General features: G+C 40.2%; 1 protein-coding gene across 1 annotated transcript in view; it reads left to right on the plus strand.

Moving 5' to 3' along the window:
* slc9a8 (solute carrier family 9 member 8) overlaps window positions 1-13,983 on the plus strand; it is a 108,076-nt gene extending 94,093 nt beyond the window's left edge. Inside the window, exons 13-16 of the mRNA XM_086005334.1 lie at window positions 825-936; window positions 2,518-2,738; window positions 3,167-3,313; window positions 12,676-13,983. Coding sequence (XP_085861460.1) covers window positions 825-936; window positions 2,518-2,738; window positions 3,167-3,313; window positions 12,676-12,783 — 588 coding nt within the window. The 3' untranslated portion in view covers window positions 12,784-13,983. The remainder of the gene's footprint in view (window positions 1-824; window positions 937-2,517; window positions 2,739-3,166; window positions 3,314-12,675) is intronic.
* The last annotated feature ends 3,395 nt before the right edge of the window (window positions 13,984-17,378 follow it).

The following is a 17,378-nucleotide window of genomic DNA, read 5'->3' on the forward strand; positions in this document are numbered from 1 at the left end:
GTTTTAAGATCAGAGTCAGACATTTTCCCGCAAAAGACAATTTGGCACAATTATTTATTGAGTACATTATCTGTCTTCAGTTGTCTAATGACTGCTAAATTAGATTTAATATTGTACTTAAATATTAAATGCAAATCTTTAAAATACATGTCGGAACTTTTAGATTAAATTAAAGTTGGACAAGAGTCAAATAATATGAACACAGTGGCTAGAAATTAGGCTTTGGTGGGAATATTAGTTTACAAAGGCTTCATGCAATTACTTTTCTTAATACCAGTGTTAACATATTTAAAACAAGTTGGTTAACTCTTCTGTAAAATAGCATGCAAAGGAATTGTATAGAAATGCATTAAACATTTGCGTTAATGTTTGCATGACAAAATTTCACAGCACAGTTTAAACCTGCAGTGTGCACATTGTATGCATGAATTCTAGTGTTTTTTTTGTGTTACTCGAGTCACTATTTGCGTTGTTGACCTATTCCACCGAGTTTCATTCAAGTTAATAAATTATTAGGATTGTTAATACACATACAGGTTATTATAGTATTGGGTCCTTGCAGCCTTCATTATAAGTAGGGTAGCTTTAGAAATGAAGGAGAATCCTTAATGCTACATACCTGTGCACAGATTCTTTTATTCACCAAATCTCAATTGAATAGGTGCTGATACCAAATCAAAACAAAACAACTTTCTCTGTTTGCAGTTGGTAAATGAAATATTGGGGCAAATGCATTACTGTATAATAGTATTTTTTAAAAATTTAAATTAAAAGTACAGTACTTTTTATCCATTTTTAATTCCACTAACGACTTTGATTTACAGGTTCTTGTCTTATTTGGCAGAGCAGTGAATATCTTCCCCCTCTCCTACCTTCTGAACTTCTTTCGAGATCATAAAATTACCCCAAAAATGATGTTTGTTATGTGGTTTAGTGGTAAGTTGATATCGGCGATAACATTCTTTTAAACTGTTGGTTACAGCATATCTAAATATAGAATTCAGTTTTAAAATCTTTAATGTAAATCATTTTTGTAATATGAAGTAATGAAAACTCATCAGATGCAGAAAATGATTGTTTTTTGTTTTTGCTGTGCTCTGAAATATAATTACACCCAGATCGATGCAACTATGACACTTAACTATAGCAAAGATTGATCACACAAATTTGTTGTCAAAAATAAGTGTTTCAAACTTCCAACAACACAAACTTGCATTAATATAATGTCTTTACTGTAGAAAAACAATCCCAAGGCGCTTTACAGAAGCATAATCGGACAAAAATGGACGCTAAGTAAAAGAAGGCAATTGGGAGGGGTAACTAAAAGCTTGGTAAATTTGGTGTGTTTTAAGGAGGTTCTTTAAAGGAGGAGAGGAAAGTAGAGAGGCCAAGTGGTTTAGGTAGGGAATTCCTTCTCCTTTTCCTTTCCTCCTTCTCATACCAAACACAGTTAAAGCCAACTTGTGCTAGTTCGCTGCTGTTTCCTGACGTTGGCACCAGAACCTTTTCTGCACCAATCTGACCACCTGATTCTCACCTAAAAGGGGAATACTATAATATGTCAGCCTTAGCTTAGAGGTAGCACTTTTGCCTGAGTCGGAAGGTTGTAGGTTCAAGTCCCACTCCAGAGACTTGAACACATAATCTAGGCTGATACTTCAATGCATTACCGAGGGAGGACTGCGGTGTCAGAGGTGCTGTCTTTTGGATGCGATGTTAAACTGAAGCCCTCTCAGGTGGGTGTAAAAGATCCCATGGCACTTTTCAAAGAAGAGCATAGGAGTTCCCTCCGGTGTTCTAGACAATATCCCTCAACCAACACTACCAAAAAACAGATGAGCTGGTTAGTTACTTCATTGCTTTTTGTGGGAGCTTGTGATGCACAAATTGGCTGCCGTGTTTGCTACATTACAACAGTGACTGCACTTCAAAAGTACTTCATTGGCTGTAAAGCTCTTTGGAATGTCCTGATGTCGTGAAATGCACTATAAATTCAAAGTTTAAAAAAAAATAATGGTACCCCCTCTATTGGCCACTTTCTACGATTATAGCACTGTTCCACACGGAAATGCCTAACCATTGCTTCTCTAAAATTCCATGATTTTTCTCAAACATCCCACAAATTGTAAACTCGACCCTTGCTGATCCCCATATTTAACCTCGTGTAAACAGTATTAAACAAGTAGCCATTTAGTATATTATAACTGCAGATAACTCCCAATTGTATTTTTTAATCCAAGTGTCTATCTGTAATTAACATCTACTGTTTGGCCATATGTTCATTCATTATTATAATTCAGATGTTTGCAATAGAAACAAAGTCTTTGTAAGTTCTAAAACTTTAAAATCAAAGCACAGATGCTGTGTTTTTAATAAAGCCTCCCAATACTGATTAAGTTGACTCCTCAATTGAGGTCAAATTAGCTCCAATCCAAACCAAAAGACAATGACCAATATAATTTTAGCTTCTAGTTCCTGCACAAAGTCTTCGGATTCATTTACTTTTTTTAATGTTAGGTCTGCGTGGTGCCATTCCTTATGCTTTGAGTCTACATTTGGAGATGGAGCCAATCGAGAAACGTCAGCTTATTGGAACAACCACCATAGTCATTGTGCTTTTCACAATCCTGGTTTTGGGTGGAGGAACAATGCCTCTCACCAGACTGATGGATGTTGAAGATCCCAAAACACGTAGAAGAAACAAGAAAGATATTACGCTCAGCAAAACTGAGAAGATGGTATTTGATTTGGCTTCTTTCTCTTCATATCCTTTTTGCACTTTGTGCCTTGACACAGGAACCTTACAATCAGCATAGACCAGAGAATTGAAGACAACATAAAGTTAGATAGAATGCCCTAATAAAAAGGAAAAGAAAACCTGATTGCTTGGTTTGTATCTGAAACAATGAGCTGAAATACAGCATTGTCTTAGCCACTGTTTGGTATGAGCTAATTTTCTGTGGTTATCATTTTCACTTAATAACTCTTTGAATTTGTTACCTATCTTCTTCCTTTTAGTTCAAGTTAATATGTACAGAGCTCTCAGTAATACAATTTAGAAGTAAAAATTGCAGTACTAGTTTCCAGGATATAATAATAAATAATTTGTAACTGACAATCCAACTCCTTTATATAGATAGTTCTAATTGCTTGCTGTTGTTTCCAGGGAAACACTATTGAATCTGAACATTTATCAGAGCTAACAGAGGAGGAGTATGAGGCACAGTACATCAAACGGCATGATCTCAAAGGTTTCATGTGGCTGGATGCTAAATATTTGAACCCTTTCTTTACACGAAGACTTACTCCAGAGGTTGGCCATCCTAATTTTCTCTTGGAATAATCAGTAAACCAATATTTTACATAATGTAATGTACTGCTAGTATTGTGCGGCAAGTACTAGAATTTACTGTTTGCTTAACAGTGGAATAGAAAGTTATAAGTAATGTTTAGCGATGACTAAATTCAGAAACCTCCTTCCTCTCTTCCATGTATTCTGATGTGGTGAAACTCAATATTCCAAACCAGTTCTTGCTTTCTTTTCTGGTTGAATCCCATGTAAAACACCTAATCAATGTTCAAGGAAATGTTTACAAGATACTAAGGTGCACTTATAGGGTAGATGGAGAGAAACTATTTCCGCTGGTTGGGGAGTCTCGGATTAGGGGACATAGCCTAAAATTAGAGCCAGATCTTTCAGGAGTGAAGTTAGGAAACACTTGTGTACACACACAGAGTGGTAGAAGTTTAGAACTCTCTTCCGCAAACGGCAGTTGATGCTTGGTCTGTTCATTTTAAATCTGAGATTGATAGATTTTTATTAACCAAATGTATTAAGGGATATGGGGCAAAGGTTATATGGAGTTGAGTCACTGGTCAGCCAGGATCTCATTGAATGGCAGAACAGGCTCAAGGGGCTAAATGGCCTACTCCTGTTTCGATGTTCATATGTCCATTAAACTCTGCGATAATGATAGCTGACATCTATTTTGTCAGTCAATGGCTGTAATTATTGACTCAAGATTTCGGGTAACTTATATTTAAGGTGTTGTTATTCAGTTAAATTTAGCTCTCGGATTAAATTTACAGAACATGGCTTGGATATGAATGTAAAAGGTATGATCAGTAAGTTCGCGGATGATACAAAAATTGGTAGGGTGGTAAATAGCGAGGTGGGTAGCCTCAGTCTGCAGGACGATATAGATGGGTTGGTCAGATGGGCGGAACAGTGGCAAATGGAATTTAACCCGGAAAAGTGCGAGGTGATGCACTTTGGGGGGACTAACAAGGCAAGGGAATACACAATGAATGGTAAGACTCTCGGCAAGACGGAGGGTCAGAGGGATCTGGGTGTGCAAGTACACAGATCCCTGAAGGCGGCGGAACAGGTGGATAAGGTGGTAAAAAAGGCATATGGGATACTTGCCTTCATTAGCCGAGGCATAAAATATAAGAGCAAGGAGGTTATGATGGAGCTGTATAAAACACTGGTTAGGCCACAGCTGGAATACTGTGTGCAGTTCTGGTCGCCACACTACAGGAAGGATGTGAACGCTTTGGAGAGGGTGCAGAGGAGATTCACCAGGATGTTACCAGGGCTGGAGCGCTTCAGCTATGAAGAGAGACTGGGCAGATTGGGTTTGTTTTCCTTGGAGCAGAGGAGGCTGAGGGGGGACATGATTGAGGTGTACAAAATTATGAGGGGCATAGATAGGAGGAGCTTTTTCCCTTAGTGGAAGGGTCAATAACTAGGGGGCATAGATTCAAGGTAAAGGGTGGGAGGTTTAGAGGGGATTTGAGAGAGAACTTTTTCACCCAGAGGGTGGTTGGAGTCTGGAACTCACTGCCTGAAAGGGTTGTGGAGGCAGGAACCCTCAACATTTAAGAAGCATTTGGATGAGCACTTGAAATGCCATAGCATACAAGGCTACGGACCAAATGCTGGAATATGGGATTAGATTAGACAGGGCTTGATGGCCGGTGCGGACACGATGGGCCGAAGGGCCTCTATCCGTGCTGTATAACTCTATGACTCTAACATCCACATGCTGGGAATGCAAATTAGACCCTTTTGAAGCATCTGTCTGGGGTGGTGTTTCTTGCATACCAAATCAGTTTGAAACAATGAGGTGCCTTAACACATTGCAGAGAGAGAGGGGGATTGACAGGGTAGATGCTGAGACAATTTCACTCCCTTTGCCTCCAATTTCCACCCTTCCCTCACCATTACATGGTCCATCTCTGACTCTTCCCTTCCTCAACTTCTCCGTCTCCATCTCTGGGGATAGGTTATAGACCAATATTCACCACAAGCCCACTGACTCCCACAGCTACCTGGACTACACTTCCTCCCACCCCGCTTCCTGTAAGGACTCTATTCCATTCTCCCAGTTTCTCCGTCTCCGCCGTATCTGCTCCGACGATGCCACCTTCCACACCAGTGCTTCAGACATGTCTTCCTTTTTCCGCAACCGAGGATTCCCCTCTACCGTGGTTAACACTGCCCTCGACCGTGTCAGTTCCATCTCCTGCACTTCTGCCCTCACCCCTGCCCCTCCCTCCCGGAACCACGATAGGGTTCCCCTTGTCCTCACCTTTCACCCCACCAGCCTCCACATTCAACGGATCATCCTCCGGCATTTCCGCTACCTCCAAAGTGATCCCACCACCAAATGTATCTTCCCCTCCCCTCCCCTTTCAGCATTCCGTAGGGACTGCTCCCTCCGAGACAACCTAGTCCACTCCTCTATCACCCCAAACAGCCCTTCCCCTTCGCCTGGCACCTTCCCGTGCAAGCGGAGGAGATGCAACACCTGCCCCTATACCGCCCCCCCCCTTCCCACTGTCCAGGGCCCCAAACACCCCTTCCAGGTGAAACAGCAATTTACTTGTACTTCTCGCAATCTAGTATACTGTATTCGCTGCTCACGATGCGGTCTCCTCTACATTGGGGAGACCAAACGCAGATTGGGTGACCGCTTTGCGGAACACCTCCGTTCAGTCCGTAAGGGTGACCCCGAGCTTCCGGTCGCCTGTCATTTTAATTCACCGCTCCATTCCCACTCTGACCTCACCGTCCTTGGCCTCTTGTATTGTTCCACGGAAGCTCAACGTAAACTCGAGGAACAGCACCTCATCTTCCGATTAGGCACTCTGCAGCCTTCCGGACTCAATATCGAGTTCAACAATTTCAGATCATAAGCTCGGCCCCTATTACACATTTTTTCTTGTAATTTTTCCACTCCTTCCCCCCCCCCCCCCCCTTTCCTTTTGTTTCCCTCTCACACCTGGCAGCTATCTCTTGCCCTGCCAGTACACTTTACACCTAATCTCAGCCCATTACCATCTCGTCTAGCTCTTTTGTTTCTTTCACTTTTTGTTCGATCGCAGCCCTGCCTTCGATCTAATTTCTTTCCAGTTTTGAAGAAGGGTTCGACCCGAAACGTCAACTCAAATTTCTCTCCATGGATGTTGCCTGACCTGCTGAGTTTTTCCAGCATTTTCTGTTGTTATTTCGGATTTCCAACATCTGCAGTATTTTGCTATCGTAGATGCTGAGAGGTTGTTTCCCCTAGCTGGAGAGTCTAGAACTAGGGGGCATAGTCCTAGGATAAGGGGTCAGCCATTTAAGACTGAGATGAGGAAGAATTTCTTCACTCGGAGGGTTGTGACTCTTTGGAATTCTCTACCCCAAAGGGCTGTGGATGCTGAGTCATTGAAGATATTCAAGGCTGAGAGTTGGATTTTTGGAATCGAGGGATATGGGGATCAGGTGGGAAAGTGGAGTTGAGGTCAAAGATCAGCCATGATCTTCTTGAATGGTGGAGCAGGCTCGTAGGGCCATATGACCTACTCCTCCTCCTAATTATGTTATGTTTATATAGGATATTGTTATATATCCTTGGCCTCTAATACAAGTTCAAGGACTAGGAAACACTGAAACTCTGGTTAATATTCTTTATTACATCAAGTCAATGAGATAATAAAACACAACCCATTACATGCTGTGTATATGAGATATAGGCACCAAGTATAACAAATTACATACCAGGAACCTCTTCAAGATCAAAAGCATGCTGTCTTTAACTGCTCACCCTAGCCTCAGCAAGACTAGAGAAGTCCCCAAGGAGCCCCAGTGTCTGTACCTTTTCTTTATATATGTAATTAGGTCCTCCTGACAGTCATTATGTCAATGCGCTCTAACTACATCTGGTTAATCTCCCTTCAATGAATGTGCGCAGTAAGATCTGTTTACTCACTAATGAGAAACCGTGGATCAGTTATGGCCACCGCCTTGTCTCTTTCCAGTACATTCATAAATGTCTTCCTTTTTCCTCAACCGAGGATTCCCCTCTACCGTGGCTGACACGGCCCTTGACCGCGTCCGTTCTATTTCCCGCACTTCTGCTCTCACCCCTGCCTCTCCCTCTCAGAACCACGATAGGGTTCCTCTTGTCCTCACCTTTCACCCCACCAGCCTCCACATTCAACGGATCATCTTCCGCCACCTCCAACGTGATCCCACCACCAAACACATCTTCCCCCTCACCTCCCCTTTCAGCATTCCGAAGGGACCGCTCCCTCCGCGACACCCTGGTCCACTCCTCAATCACCCCCAACAGCCCTGCTCCTTCACTTGGCACCTTCCCGTGCAAGCGCAGGAGATGCAACACATGCCCTTTTACCTCCTCCCTTCCCACTGTCCAGGGCCCCAAACACCCCTTCCAGGTGAAACAGCGATTTACTTGTACTTCTTGCAATTTAATATACTGTGTTCGCTGCTCACGATGCGGTCTCCTCTACATTGGGGAGACCAAACGCAGATTGGGCGACCGCTTTGCGGAACACCTCCGTTCAGTCCGTACGGGTGACCCTGAGCTTCCGGTCGCCTGTCACTTTAATTCACCGCTTCACTCCCACTCTGATCTCTCTGTCCTCGGGCTATTGCATTGTTCCAATGAAGCTCAATGTAAGCTCGAGGAACAGCACCTCATCTTTCGATTGGGCACTTTGCAGCCTTCTGGACTCAACATTGAGTTCAACAATTTCAGATAATTAACCCTGCCCCCATTTTTCATGCAGTATGATTTTTGCCATTCCCATTTGCAACATTTTATCTTTCCTGCCTCTTACAAAAGTACAGGATGTTCTTTCTATTTCTTCCTCCCCTCCTAAACCCCCCCCCGTCTCCGCACCTGCTTAATATCTGTTACATCTCCAGCTTTTTCCAGTTCTGATGAAGGGTCACAGACCTGAAACGTTAACTCTGTTTCTCTCTCCACGGATGCTGCCTGGCCTGCCGAGTATTTCCAGCATTTTCTGTTGTTATTTCATTCATAAAGCAAGCCTATTTATGCCAGATTACTTGGCTGGAGTCACTTGGCAGATTTACTATATACCTACTATATTTCTTAATCCCTTCCCGTGAATGGTTAATGAGCTAATGTCGCTACTGCTCCAGGCCTGGCCTTGTATCGATTAATATGTGGATATATATTTTAAAAGCTTACTATGGTACACTATACTTAAATTTAACAGGTTACAATGTTGGAATGGCTTCATTCATATGAGGCTAATAAGGGATAGCTGCTCGGGAAGCCCATACCTAGGAGATTGACAGTCGCTTTGATTGGCCATTTCAATACCCAGACATGGAGAGCTGGTGGGAAGGTCAGAGGCCAAGTTGTTGACTCCCTGATTAGTTGGGACAAGCTGACAGAAAGTCTGCAGTGAACTAGAATGGAAGACCTGTACAAAATTTTACAGTGTTGGCTTATACATGCAGCTGTTCATAAAATGTATTGCTTGATAGTTCCTAGCTAAATATAATAATTTTATAGAATTTTGGGGGGTGTGGTCAAATAGGTGTCGTGCACACAAGCCTATCATCATGCTTCACCATGCTTGAGTCCCCAAACCAAACTACAGTACATGGAAATGTAAAATTTCCATTTTCCCAATAGAGTGCATATTTTCTCCCATAGCACACACCCATTTATCCATGTCCAGAAGGTACAGGTTAGCAGAGCCAAGGCTTGGGGATCCCAAAGTGTAAGCAGGGATATCATTGAAGTTTAATCAGCTGAACCCATGCAGTTTGCTACTAGAGTAAGCTCCGTGCCACTTGTTCAGCTAGAACAACCCTATCCGTTAGGGGATTGACTTGCAGGGTTATTTGGATTTGAGTGGGAGGTATCCTGACTCTGAGTAATAAGTCTAGTCTTTGTAGATTCCATTAATGAGCCGGGCCATGGAGTACTGCTCAATCCAGTTATCGATTACCAAGTCTACCACAGAGGGCTGACTTGGTTTTGAATTTCTATTATACCCTGTGTCCTGCCTCCAAAGAAGATGATTGATTGATTGATTGATTGTTGGTCATTATTATGTTTAACTCTGAGGAGCTGTATAATTTGATGTTGAGCATGGCATTCCAGCAGCATTTTGTGATGACCGTACATAATTGCAGCCATGTTCTGTTTCAAGCTAATTTACTGTGGTATGGATACCGTAATGTTTTACTATAGTTGCAATACAAATGTTGAAACTGAGATATAATGGATAATTTTGCTTTCATTTCAATGTCATTGAAAGTAAAATGTTGCTATTCTTTAATGTTTATATAGTTTATAATTATGTATCATTGGTTACAGTAGCTGTATATATTTTATTTATGTATGTGAAAGAAACTCAAAACAACCAACAGTCGACGAAAGGCATGTTCTGGAGGCACTGTACCACTATTGCAGTTTAGAGGGAGGTTGTAAATAAACATCTTGAGTTTGTTTTGCAGAACATTTTTTTAAAGTTTATTTAAGTCCTTTTAGTTGCACTAAATATTGCTGCAGACATCTTCAGTAAGAAGGAAAGCTACAAATTAACTTTTATTTTCTCCAGTTTTGCATTTCTTGGTCATCACTATAAAAATTCAAATCCTAAACAGATGGAATTATTTGCCTGTTTAATCTTCTCGGTCGCAAGTTGCTGTAAGCAAGTCGTTCTCGAGAAAATATTTTAAGGGACATGTAACACAATTCTATTTGCTTAAAGTATTTTATACATAGAAGATAGGAGCAGGAGCAGGCCATTCGGCCCCTCGAGTCTGCTCCGCCATTCAATGCGATCATGGCTGATCATCCAAATTCAGTATCCGGTCCCTGCTTTGATCCCTTTAGCCTTAAGAAATATATCCAACTCCTTCTTGAATATATTTAATGAATTGGCCTCTACTGCCTTCTGTGGTAGAGAATTCCACAGGTTCACCACTCTCTGGGTGAAGAAATTCCTCCTCATTTCAGTCCTAAAAGGCCTATCCCTTATCCTTAGACTGTGACCCCTGGTTCTGGACTCCCCGACCATCAGGAACATCCTTCCTGCATCTAGTCTGTCCAGACCTGTCAAAATTTTATAAGTTTCAATGAGATCCCCTCTCATTCTTCTAAACTCCAGCGAGTATAAGCCCAATCGACCCAATCTCTCCTCATACGTCATTCCTGCCATCCCAGGTATCAGCCTGGTGAATCTTCGTTGAACTCCTTCATGGCAAAAACAGCCTTCCTCAGATAAGGCGACCAAAACTGCACACAATACTCAAGATGTGGTCTCGCCAAGGCCCTGTACAACTGCAGCAAGACATCCTTGTTCCTGTACTCAAACCCTCTTGCTACGAAGGCCAACATACCATTTGCCGCCTTAACCGCCTGCTGCACCTGCATGCTTACCTTCAGCAACTGGTGCACAAGGACACCCAGGTCTCGTTGCACTTCCCCTTCTCCCAATCTATTGCCATTCAGATAATAATCTGCCTTCCTGTTTTTGCCACCAAAGTGGATAACCTCACATTTATCCACGTTATATTGCTTCTGCCCAATCACCCAACCTGTCCAAATCATACTGGAGTTTCTCGGCATCCTCTTCACAGCACACATGCCCACCCAGCTTTGTGTCGTCTGCAAATTTGGAGATATTACATCTAGTTCCCTTGTCTAGATCATTAATATATATTGTGAATAGCTGGGGTCCAAGGACCGATCCCTGCAGTACCCCACTAGTCACTGCCTGCCACTTGGAAAAAGACCTGTTTATTCCAACTCTTTGCTTTCTGTCTGCCAACCAGTTCTCTATCCAAGTCAATACCTTGCCCCCAATCCCATGTGCCTTAACTTTACACGCTAATCTCTTATTGATGCGCTATCAATTACTCATAAAAGACTGAGAGTTAAGAGAGTAACTAAAGGCTTTTATTAACAAAAGAATGAAGGTCTGCCTCGAGTGGTCGACCGGTCCAGAAATACAAAGGGCTGGGGAGCAGTCACCTTTATACTTGGACTTGTGGGAGGAGTCAGCCGAGGCATGTCCAGGCATGTACACAGTGGAATACAAACAGTGGTTTACCACACTTATGCAGGACCTTATCGAAAGCCTTCTGAAAGTCCAAATACACCACATCCACTGGTTCTCCCTTATCTATTTTACCAGTTACATCCTCAAACAATTCCAGTAGATTAGTCAAGCATGATTTACCTTTTGTAAATCCATGTTGACTTTGTCTGTTCCTGTCACTGTTTTCCAAGTGCTCTGCTATTACATCTTTTATAATGGACTCTAGCATTTTCCCCACTACCAATGTCAGGCTTACCGGTCTGTAATTCCCCGTTTTCTCTCTACCACCTTTTTTGAATAGTGGGGTAACATTAGCTACCCTCCAATCTGTGGGTACTGTTCCAGATTCCATCGAATGTTGGAAGATGACCAGCAATGCATCTACTATTTCTAGGGCCACTTCCTTAAGTACCCTAGGATGTAGATTATCAGGCCCTGGGGATTTATCGGCCTTCAATCCCGTCAATTTCCCTACAAATACTGATTTCTTTTAAATATTGAAATAAACAGTGAAGCAATAGAATTATAAAATATTAGTGTTTAAAGCTTAATTTGAAATTGTAAATTTCTTAAAACGGAATGGTAATGTGGTTTGTTACTTTAGTTTACGTAATACAAGCCAGGTAAATGTAGATTTTAATACTGTACGTCTGTGACTTTGGTTTCCTGAGAAAATATCTCTTTTCTGAATGTTGTCTTCTCTTTGATAAACAAGCTGGCATCATGTATGGCTGATTAAAACAATTATTTCAACCACACTGAGCTGACTCCCATACATGATAGAGGAACATGCTTGTATGCTTAAAGTAATAACGGCCCAGCAGAATGCAGCATGCCAATCTGGATGGCCAAGCGCCCAGTTTCATAACTGGGAATCTGAAGTGCCTCTGCCCTTTGACAAATGGGTGATAGTTCAGGCCTCTGCGCATGCACGGCCTTCATGCCCAATGAAGTACTGCCCTTGCAGCCATCTGTTTCAGCTCAAGTTGGTAAAAATGTTCAGTTTCTTTCCCAGAGCTCAGCGAAGTAGAACCACACATGTAAATAGCTTAAGCTTTCTATATAATGCCAAGATGCATTCTGTAAATAAAGCAAGGTAAGTAATTTCACATCAGTCTGCATGTGACTAATAAAGATGGTCACTACAAAAATATGAAAAATCTAACAATGCAACTTAAGTTCTGCATTTTAAATTCAATGAACTGTAAGTAGAGCAAGAAACTTACTTAAAAAAAACTCATTCTAAGTCTGTATGCATACTCACATATTTGTAATTTTATGTATGTACTCTAGGACCTCCATCATGGGCGAATACAGATGAAAACATTAACCAACAAGTGGTATGAGGAGGTGCGTCAGGGACCGTCGGGCTCTGAAGATGATGAACAGGAGCTGCTTTAGTGTACGGATTGATCAAACATATCTGGGCTTTACTCCAGAATTTGCACCACAGCATTGAGTTCCATAAAGTTTCCAGAGAAGGGCTGGCACCAGTTAGATTCAGTTCCACAGCATTGCATTCTGAGCCTCTTAAAGTGTGCCTTGTGCCATCTGTTGGCTGTTCTAGTATTTAAAAAACAGCAAATAAAATCTGCACTTAATTCTTCTACATAATATTTTGCATGTTCAGATTATCCTTATGAAGGTGAGCATTTAACCCTAACCTGAGGAATATCAATTTAAAAAAAAAAAAAAAAAATAGATCTAAGTGAACATTTGTACCACACGAGGACATGCACTTTATTTTCTTGTAAATAAGATCACAATTTTAGACTATACCCCACTTTGAGCATTCCGATACTGCAGAGATTTACAGTCTGTGTGGCCAGTCCATATAACTGCTGAATAGGAAACCCTGCTGCTTTTTCCCCTCCTATTGTTAAATGTTTTTTTTTTTTGCTTTGTAATTCATCTTAAGACCTTGCCCGCAGTAATAATTTGACAAGAAGTGAAGCTCCAATGTAAATTTTAACTCTAGTAGGGTTCAAACCCAGTTCTCCCAGATTGTAATGGATTATGCTAGTTTGTTGCATCACCAGATTGTTCACATAATGTTTGTTTTATTATATAACTGGACACATTAGAAGGCTGAAACATTCAATTCTAGTTTCATATAAATTTCGGTTTGAAATTTTGAGCTAGTTTTTTTTAAATTATCATGATTGCATGATAACTTTCTCTACTTCACACGATCCATTTCTAGTTATTTTAGCAATCTCCTCTGAAATGGAGCACCAAAGACCTTTCAATCAAATTACATTTGAAAAGTGATTTTTTGTTAAGTAGCAATAGATTTAAAACTAGAATATTTGAGGCAACGCAGATTTAAGTATACCATTGGGATGTTCACATTCCAACCTGCAAATTTTCCTGACCAATCAACCATTAAACTGTTTGACCTCGGCCTGTGTTTACTTAAGAACAATTCAATCTTCCTGGCTTAAAAGGGAAACAGCACCACATTAACAAATATCATCTGACTTCTTATGGGTAATGCCATGGAGATCTGCGAGTTATTCATTTTTTGATGATGCTGCATCTAGTGTGTCCACTGCACTCCAAAATGTTATACTTTGTTGAGGATACTAAAGAATGCTTTTTTTTTTTTTTAATTTTTTTTAAATAAAGGGGGTTAAGAAAGCCACACCATTTCATTCGAAGTTCTGACCTGGAGCCAGACATTTACAAGCAGTTACAATTTCACTCTGACCTCAGGAGTTTACAAGCAGGTAAAATTACTTGGTGTCTGTTTAAATCACACCTTAAAGGGACAGTCCAATTTAGCAACTAAACATCACAATTGTGCTCAAAAAACATATGACCTGTGAGCAGTGCCACAGAGAACCACTAGCATATAACATATGAACATTTTCTGAATTCTCTTCACAAAAATAAAATGCAGAACCTGGCAGGAGACTAGTGCCAGAAAGTTTACACTCATTCATTTGAAACTGAGCATATACATTTCAGACCAGTATTTTCAGTTTGATGGGGTTTATAGTGATAGCTTTATATCAGATTAGCCTTAATACAAGTTTCATATAAGTCTAAAGATTGTGAAATGTTTATTGGCAGAAGCTGACATGGCAGTGCAAGCCATCTGTTATGTATTCAAGCTTGAGATGGAAATATTTCACCAAGTAAGGATTGCAAAGTCCAGTTGTTCATATGGAACATATGTCAAACAATATGCTTTGCATAGCAATTAATGGAGCAGGCAGATTTTTAAAACTGCTTTTAAAAAAGGGTATGTATTAATCATATTCTGACTAAAAGTCCAGAATGATGATGACACACCATGAAGAAAGTAAGTTATTCTCCCAAATAAAATAAAAATTAATAAAAAGGAGCGGAAAATTTAGTTCATGCAATATATTCTCCGTTGTGTTGGAAATTAAGATAAATTATATACTTTATTTCAATGATTTATGGCATTAGCCCTCCACCTCTTTTTCAACCTCTGCCCCAAATCATTGTACTACTTCTGGAATCTACCAGCTTTTGGCATTAGGTTTTCAAATGTTTCAACCGCAGCATTTGAAATCATTTGCTGTTTGTTTAATAGTAACTGAAAATATTACATTTAAATTAAAATACTAAATACTATAACCCCTTTCATTTGTGTGTTAAGTTTAACAATTTCAAAATGAAGGCTGCAGTCTCACAGAATGCCTGTTGATGCTGCTGAGCTATTGGAAGTCATCTTCACAGTGCTACTAACCGGAATATCCAAGTTGTTGTGAATGCCCATAATTTCATGTCAAAACAGAAATTTTTGGTGAATGAAATGTTTGGGATCTTAAATAGGCAAATTTCAGTATTGACCCACGCTCTAGGAATATAATAGTCCCACTAACCGAACAACATTCTATAAACGAGTTGGGGGGTTACTGAAGTATTCCCTCAAACAGCTCAAACTCTTCCAACAGAAAAATGTGTATCAAATGCTATGATACATGGAATGTACAGCACATAAACGCCATTCGGCCCAACTCGTCCATGCTCCACACGAACCTCTTCCCACCCTTCTTCATTTAACCCCATCAGCATAACCTTCTATTCCTTCCTCCCTATTATTCCTCCTATAAATGGCTTAATACATATTAAGCCATTTAAAAAAAATAAGTTTGGTTTAACTAGTTTCCAATTCAGAGTCTTGGACAATAAAGTTTTAACTTCCTGTTAACAAAAATTTACTTGGCTTACATTTTCACATCCTAACTGGAAGATTGGAAATGTTGCCAGTTTCTCACAGGAGGCCTCCCTAAACACTACATTTCCTTATTATAAACTTGACTCAAAGAGCAATGTAATTTCTTAACTTTCCTTCATGTTTCCTTGAGCATTTCCATCTAGAGACACAGCTATCCCACCTCCTTTGTTGCTCTGGACAACTTCATCAGATTTTGTATTGTAGCTTGGTTCATTCATGCCCGTTGAAGACTCATTGCACTGTCTCCCCTCAACCCACTCTTTCCCAGAAATGTAGAACTCATTACCAACTTCAGTCTTTTCTTCCTCCTACTATCTTCAGGCTTCAAAACCCAAGGCATCACTTAATCACTCCCCATCATCTTGGTTTCCCTATTTTAAAATGCTGTCTCATGGGCAGAGTTTTAAGAGGGACATCATGCAAGGGGGCCTCATGAGAATAACACACGATTTTCAGCTTTCAAGTCAGCTGCTACACATACTGAACTTAAATATCTGTGACAAGACGCTCCTGTGAAGCTGCCATAATGAATAATGCATTTCCATTACCGGGACAGCAAGAATTTAAATGGCCAAATTAGTTGTGTATAATTCTCTACCATGTGATGAGTAGATTAAATTTTCTGTTTGCATTTTTAATTTGCAAAGCTTTTTTTGTACATATTAAAATTTATATTTAACAAAAAGATGTGAACTGTTGAAATGTAAATATGAAGGGCATGTACTCTAGTTGTTACTTCAAAGTCTGATGTAAATATATTTTTTAGAACAGCATTACTGAAGTAATTAAAACCCAAATTTATATAAGCATGCTGAGAACTGGACAATAAACATCCATGGAATTGCTTTGGCACTGTTTTTATGAATACAACACCATATTTGTGGAATATAACAATACCAACAATCATGTTTTCACAATAGACATTGAGTGTGATGTTGGTAATCTTTTACTTTTGAAACCATATTTGCAAAAGTACAAGTTTACTATTTAAAGCATTTATATGTCATCAAAATAGAGAAATCCTGTCACTGTCAATAACAATCTTAATTTTCAGTTTCTGGAACACAAAAGGAAGGGAGAAGGGTCTGTAATACTGTAAAGCATTTCGGTAATTTAGCTATTTTTTACCACATCTATCAAAAACTCTGGAAGAAATAACTAAAATGATAAATCTGCATCACTGAAGATCAAATGAAGAGCTAGCATAAGAGCAGATGGTTGCAGGTTTGAGTCACAAGGTACATATCACTTTTGCTTGCCAAGGTTGCTGTGTATTTCCTCAGTGTTTGGCCATGTTTAATGTTGGAACATTTATGATAGTAAAGGCTATTAGACTTTTACAGGGGTGGAAAAAATTAGATGATTTCACTGCCTCAGCTATAAACATTGCTTGTGTTGAGTGTTTACAGGCAAGCGCAGCCACAGAGAATTTTATAGTTGAACTTCCTGGCACCTTTTTGTGGCCGAAAGCAAATCCACAGAAGCAAGAGCTCCCATGTATAGAAAAGTGAAAAGGAATTAAAGATTAGAAATTGAAGTAATAACTGGGGGATATTACTAAAAATAGAAATAAAAGGTGGTGTTCACTTACAAATATCTGAATGAAATACATATTCTGAATAAGCAGCATGTCCTATGCATGACTCCTCTTGTGCTTGTTTCTAAAACTTCCCCTCCTTCCTGCTGTAGACATTGAGATTACATTGTCTCTTCTAAGAATTATTTCTAGTGCCAGTGCTAGTCGTTTACATGCACTGTGCATGATTCAAACATGTAGAAGTTG

The sequence above is a fragment of the Somniosus microcephalus genome, chromosome 13 (genome assembly GCF_052327205.1).
Source record: "Somniosus microcephalus isolate GS21.2 chromosome 13, FLI_Smic_1.0, whole genome shotgun sequence".
In the NCBI taxonomy this organism is placed as follows: domain Eukaryota; kingdom Metazoa; phylum Chordata; class Chondrichthyes; order Squaliformes; family Somniosidae; genus Somniosus; species Somniosus microcephalus.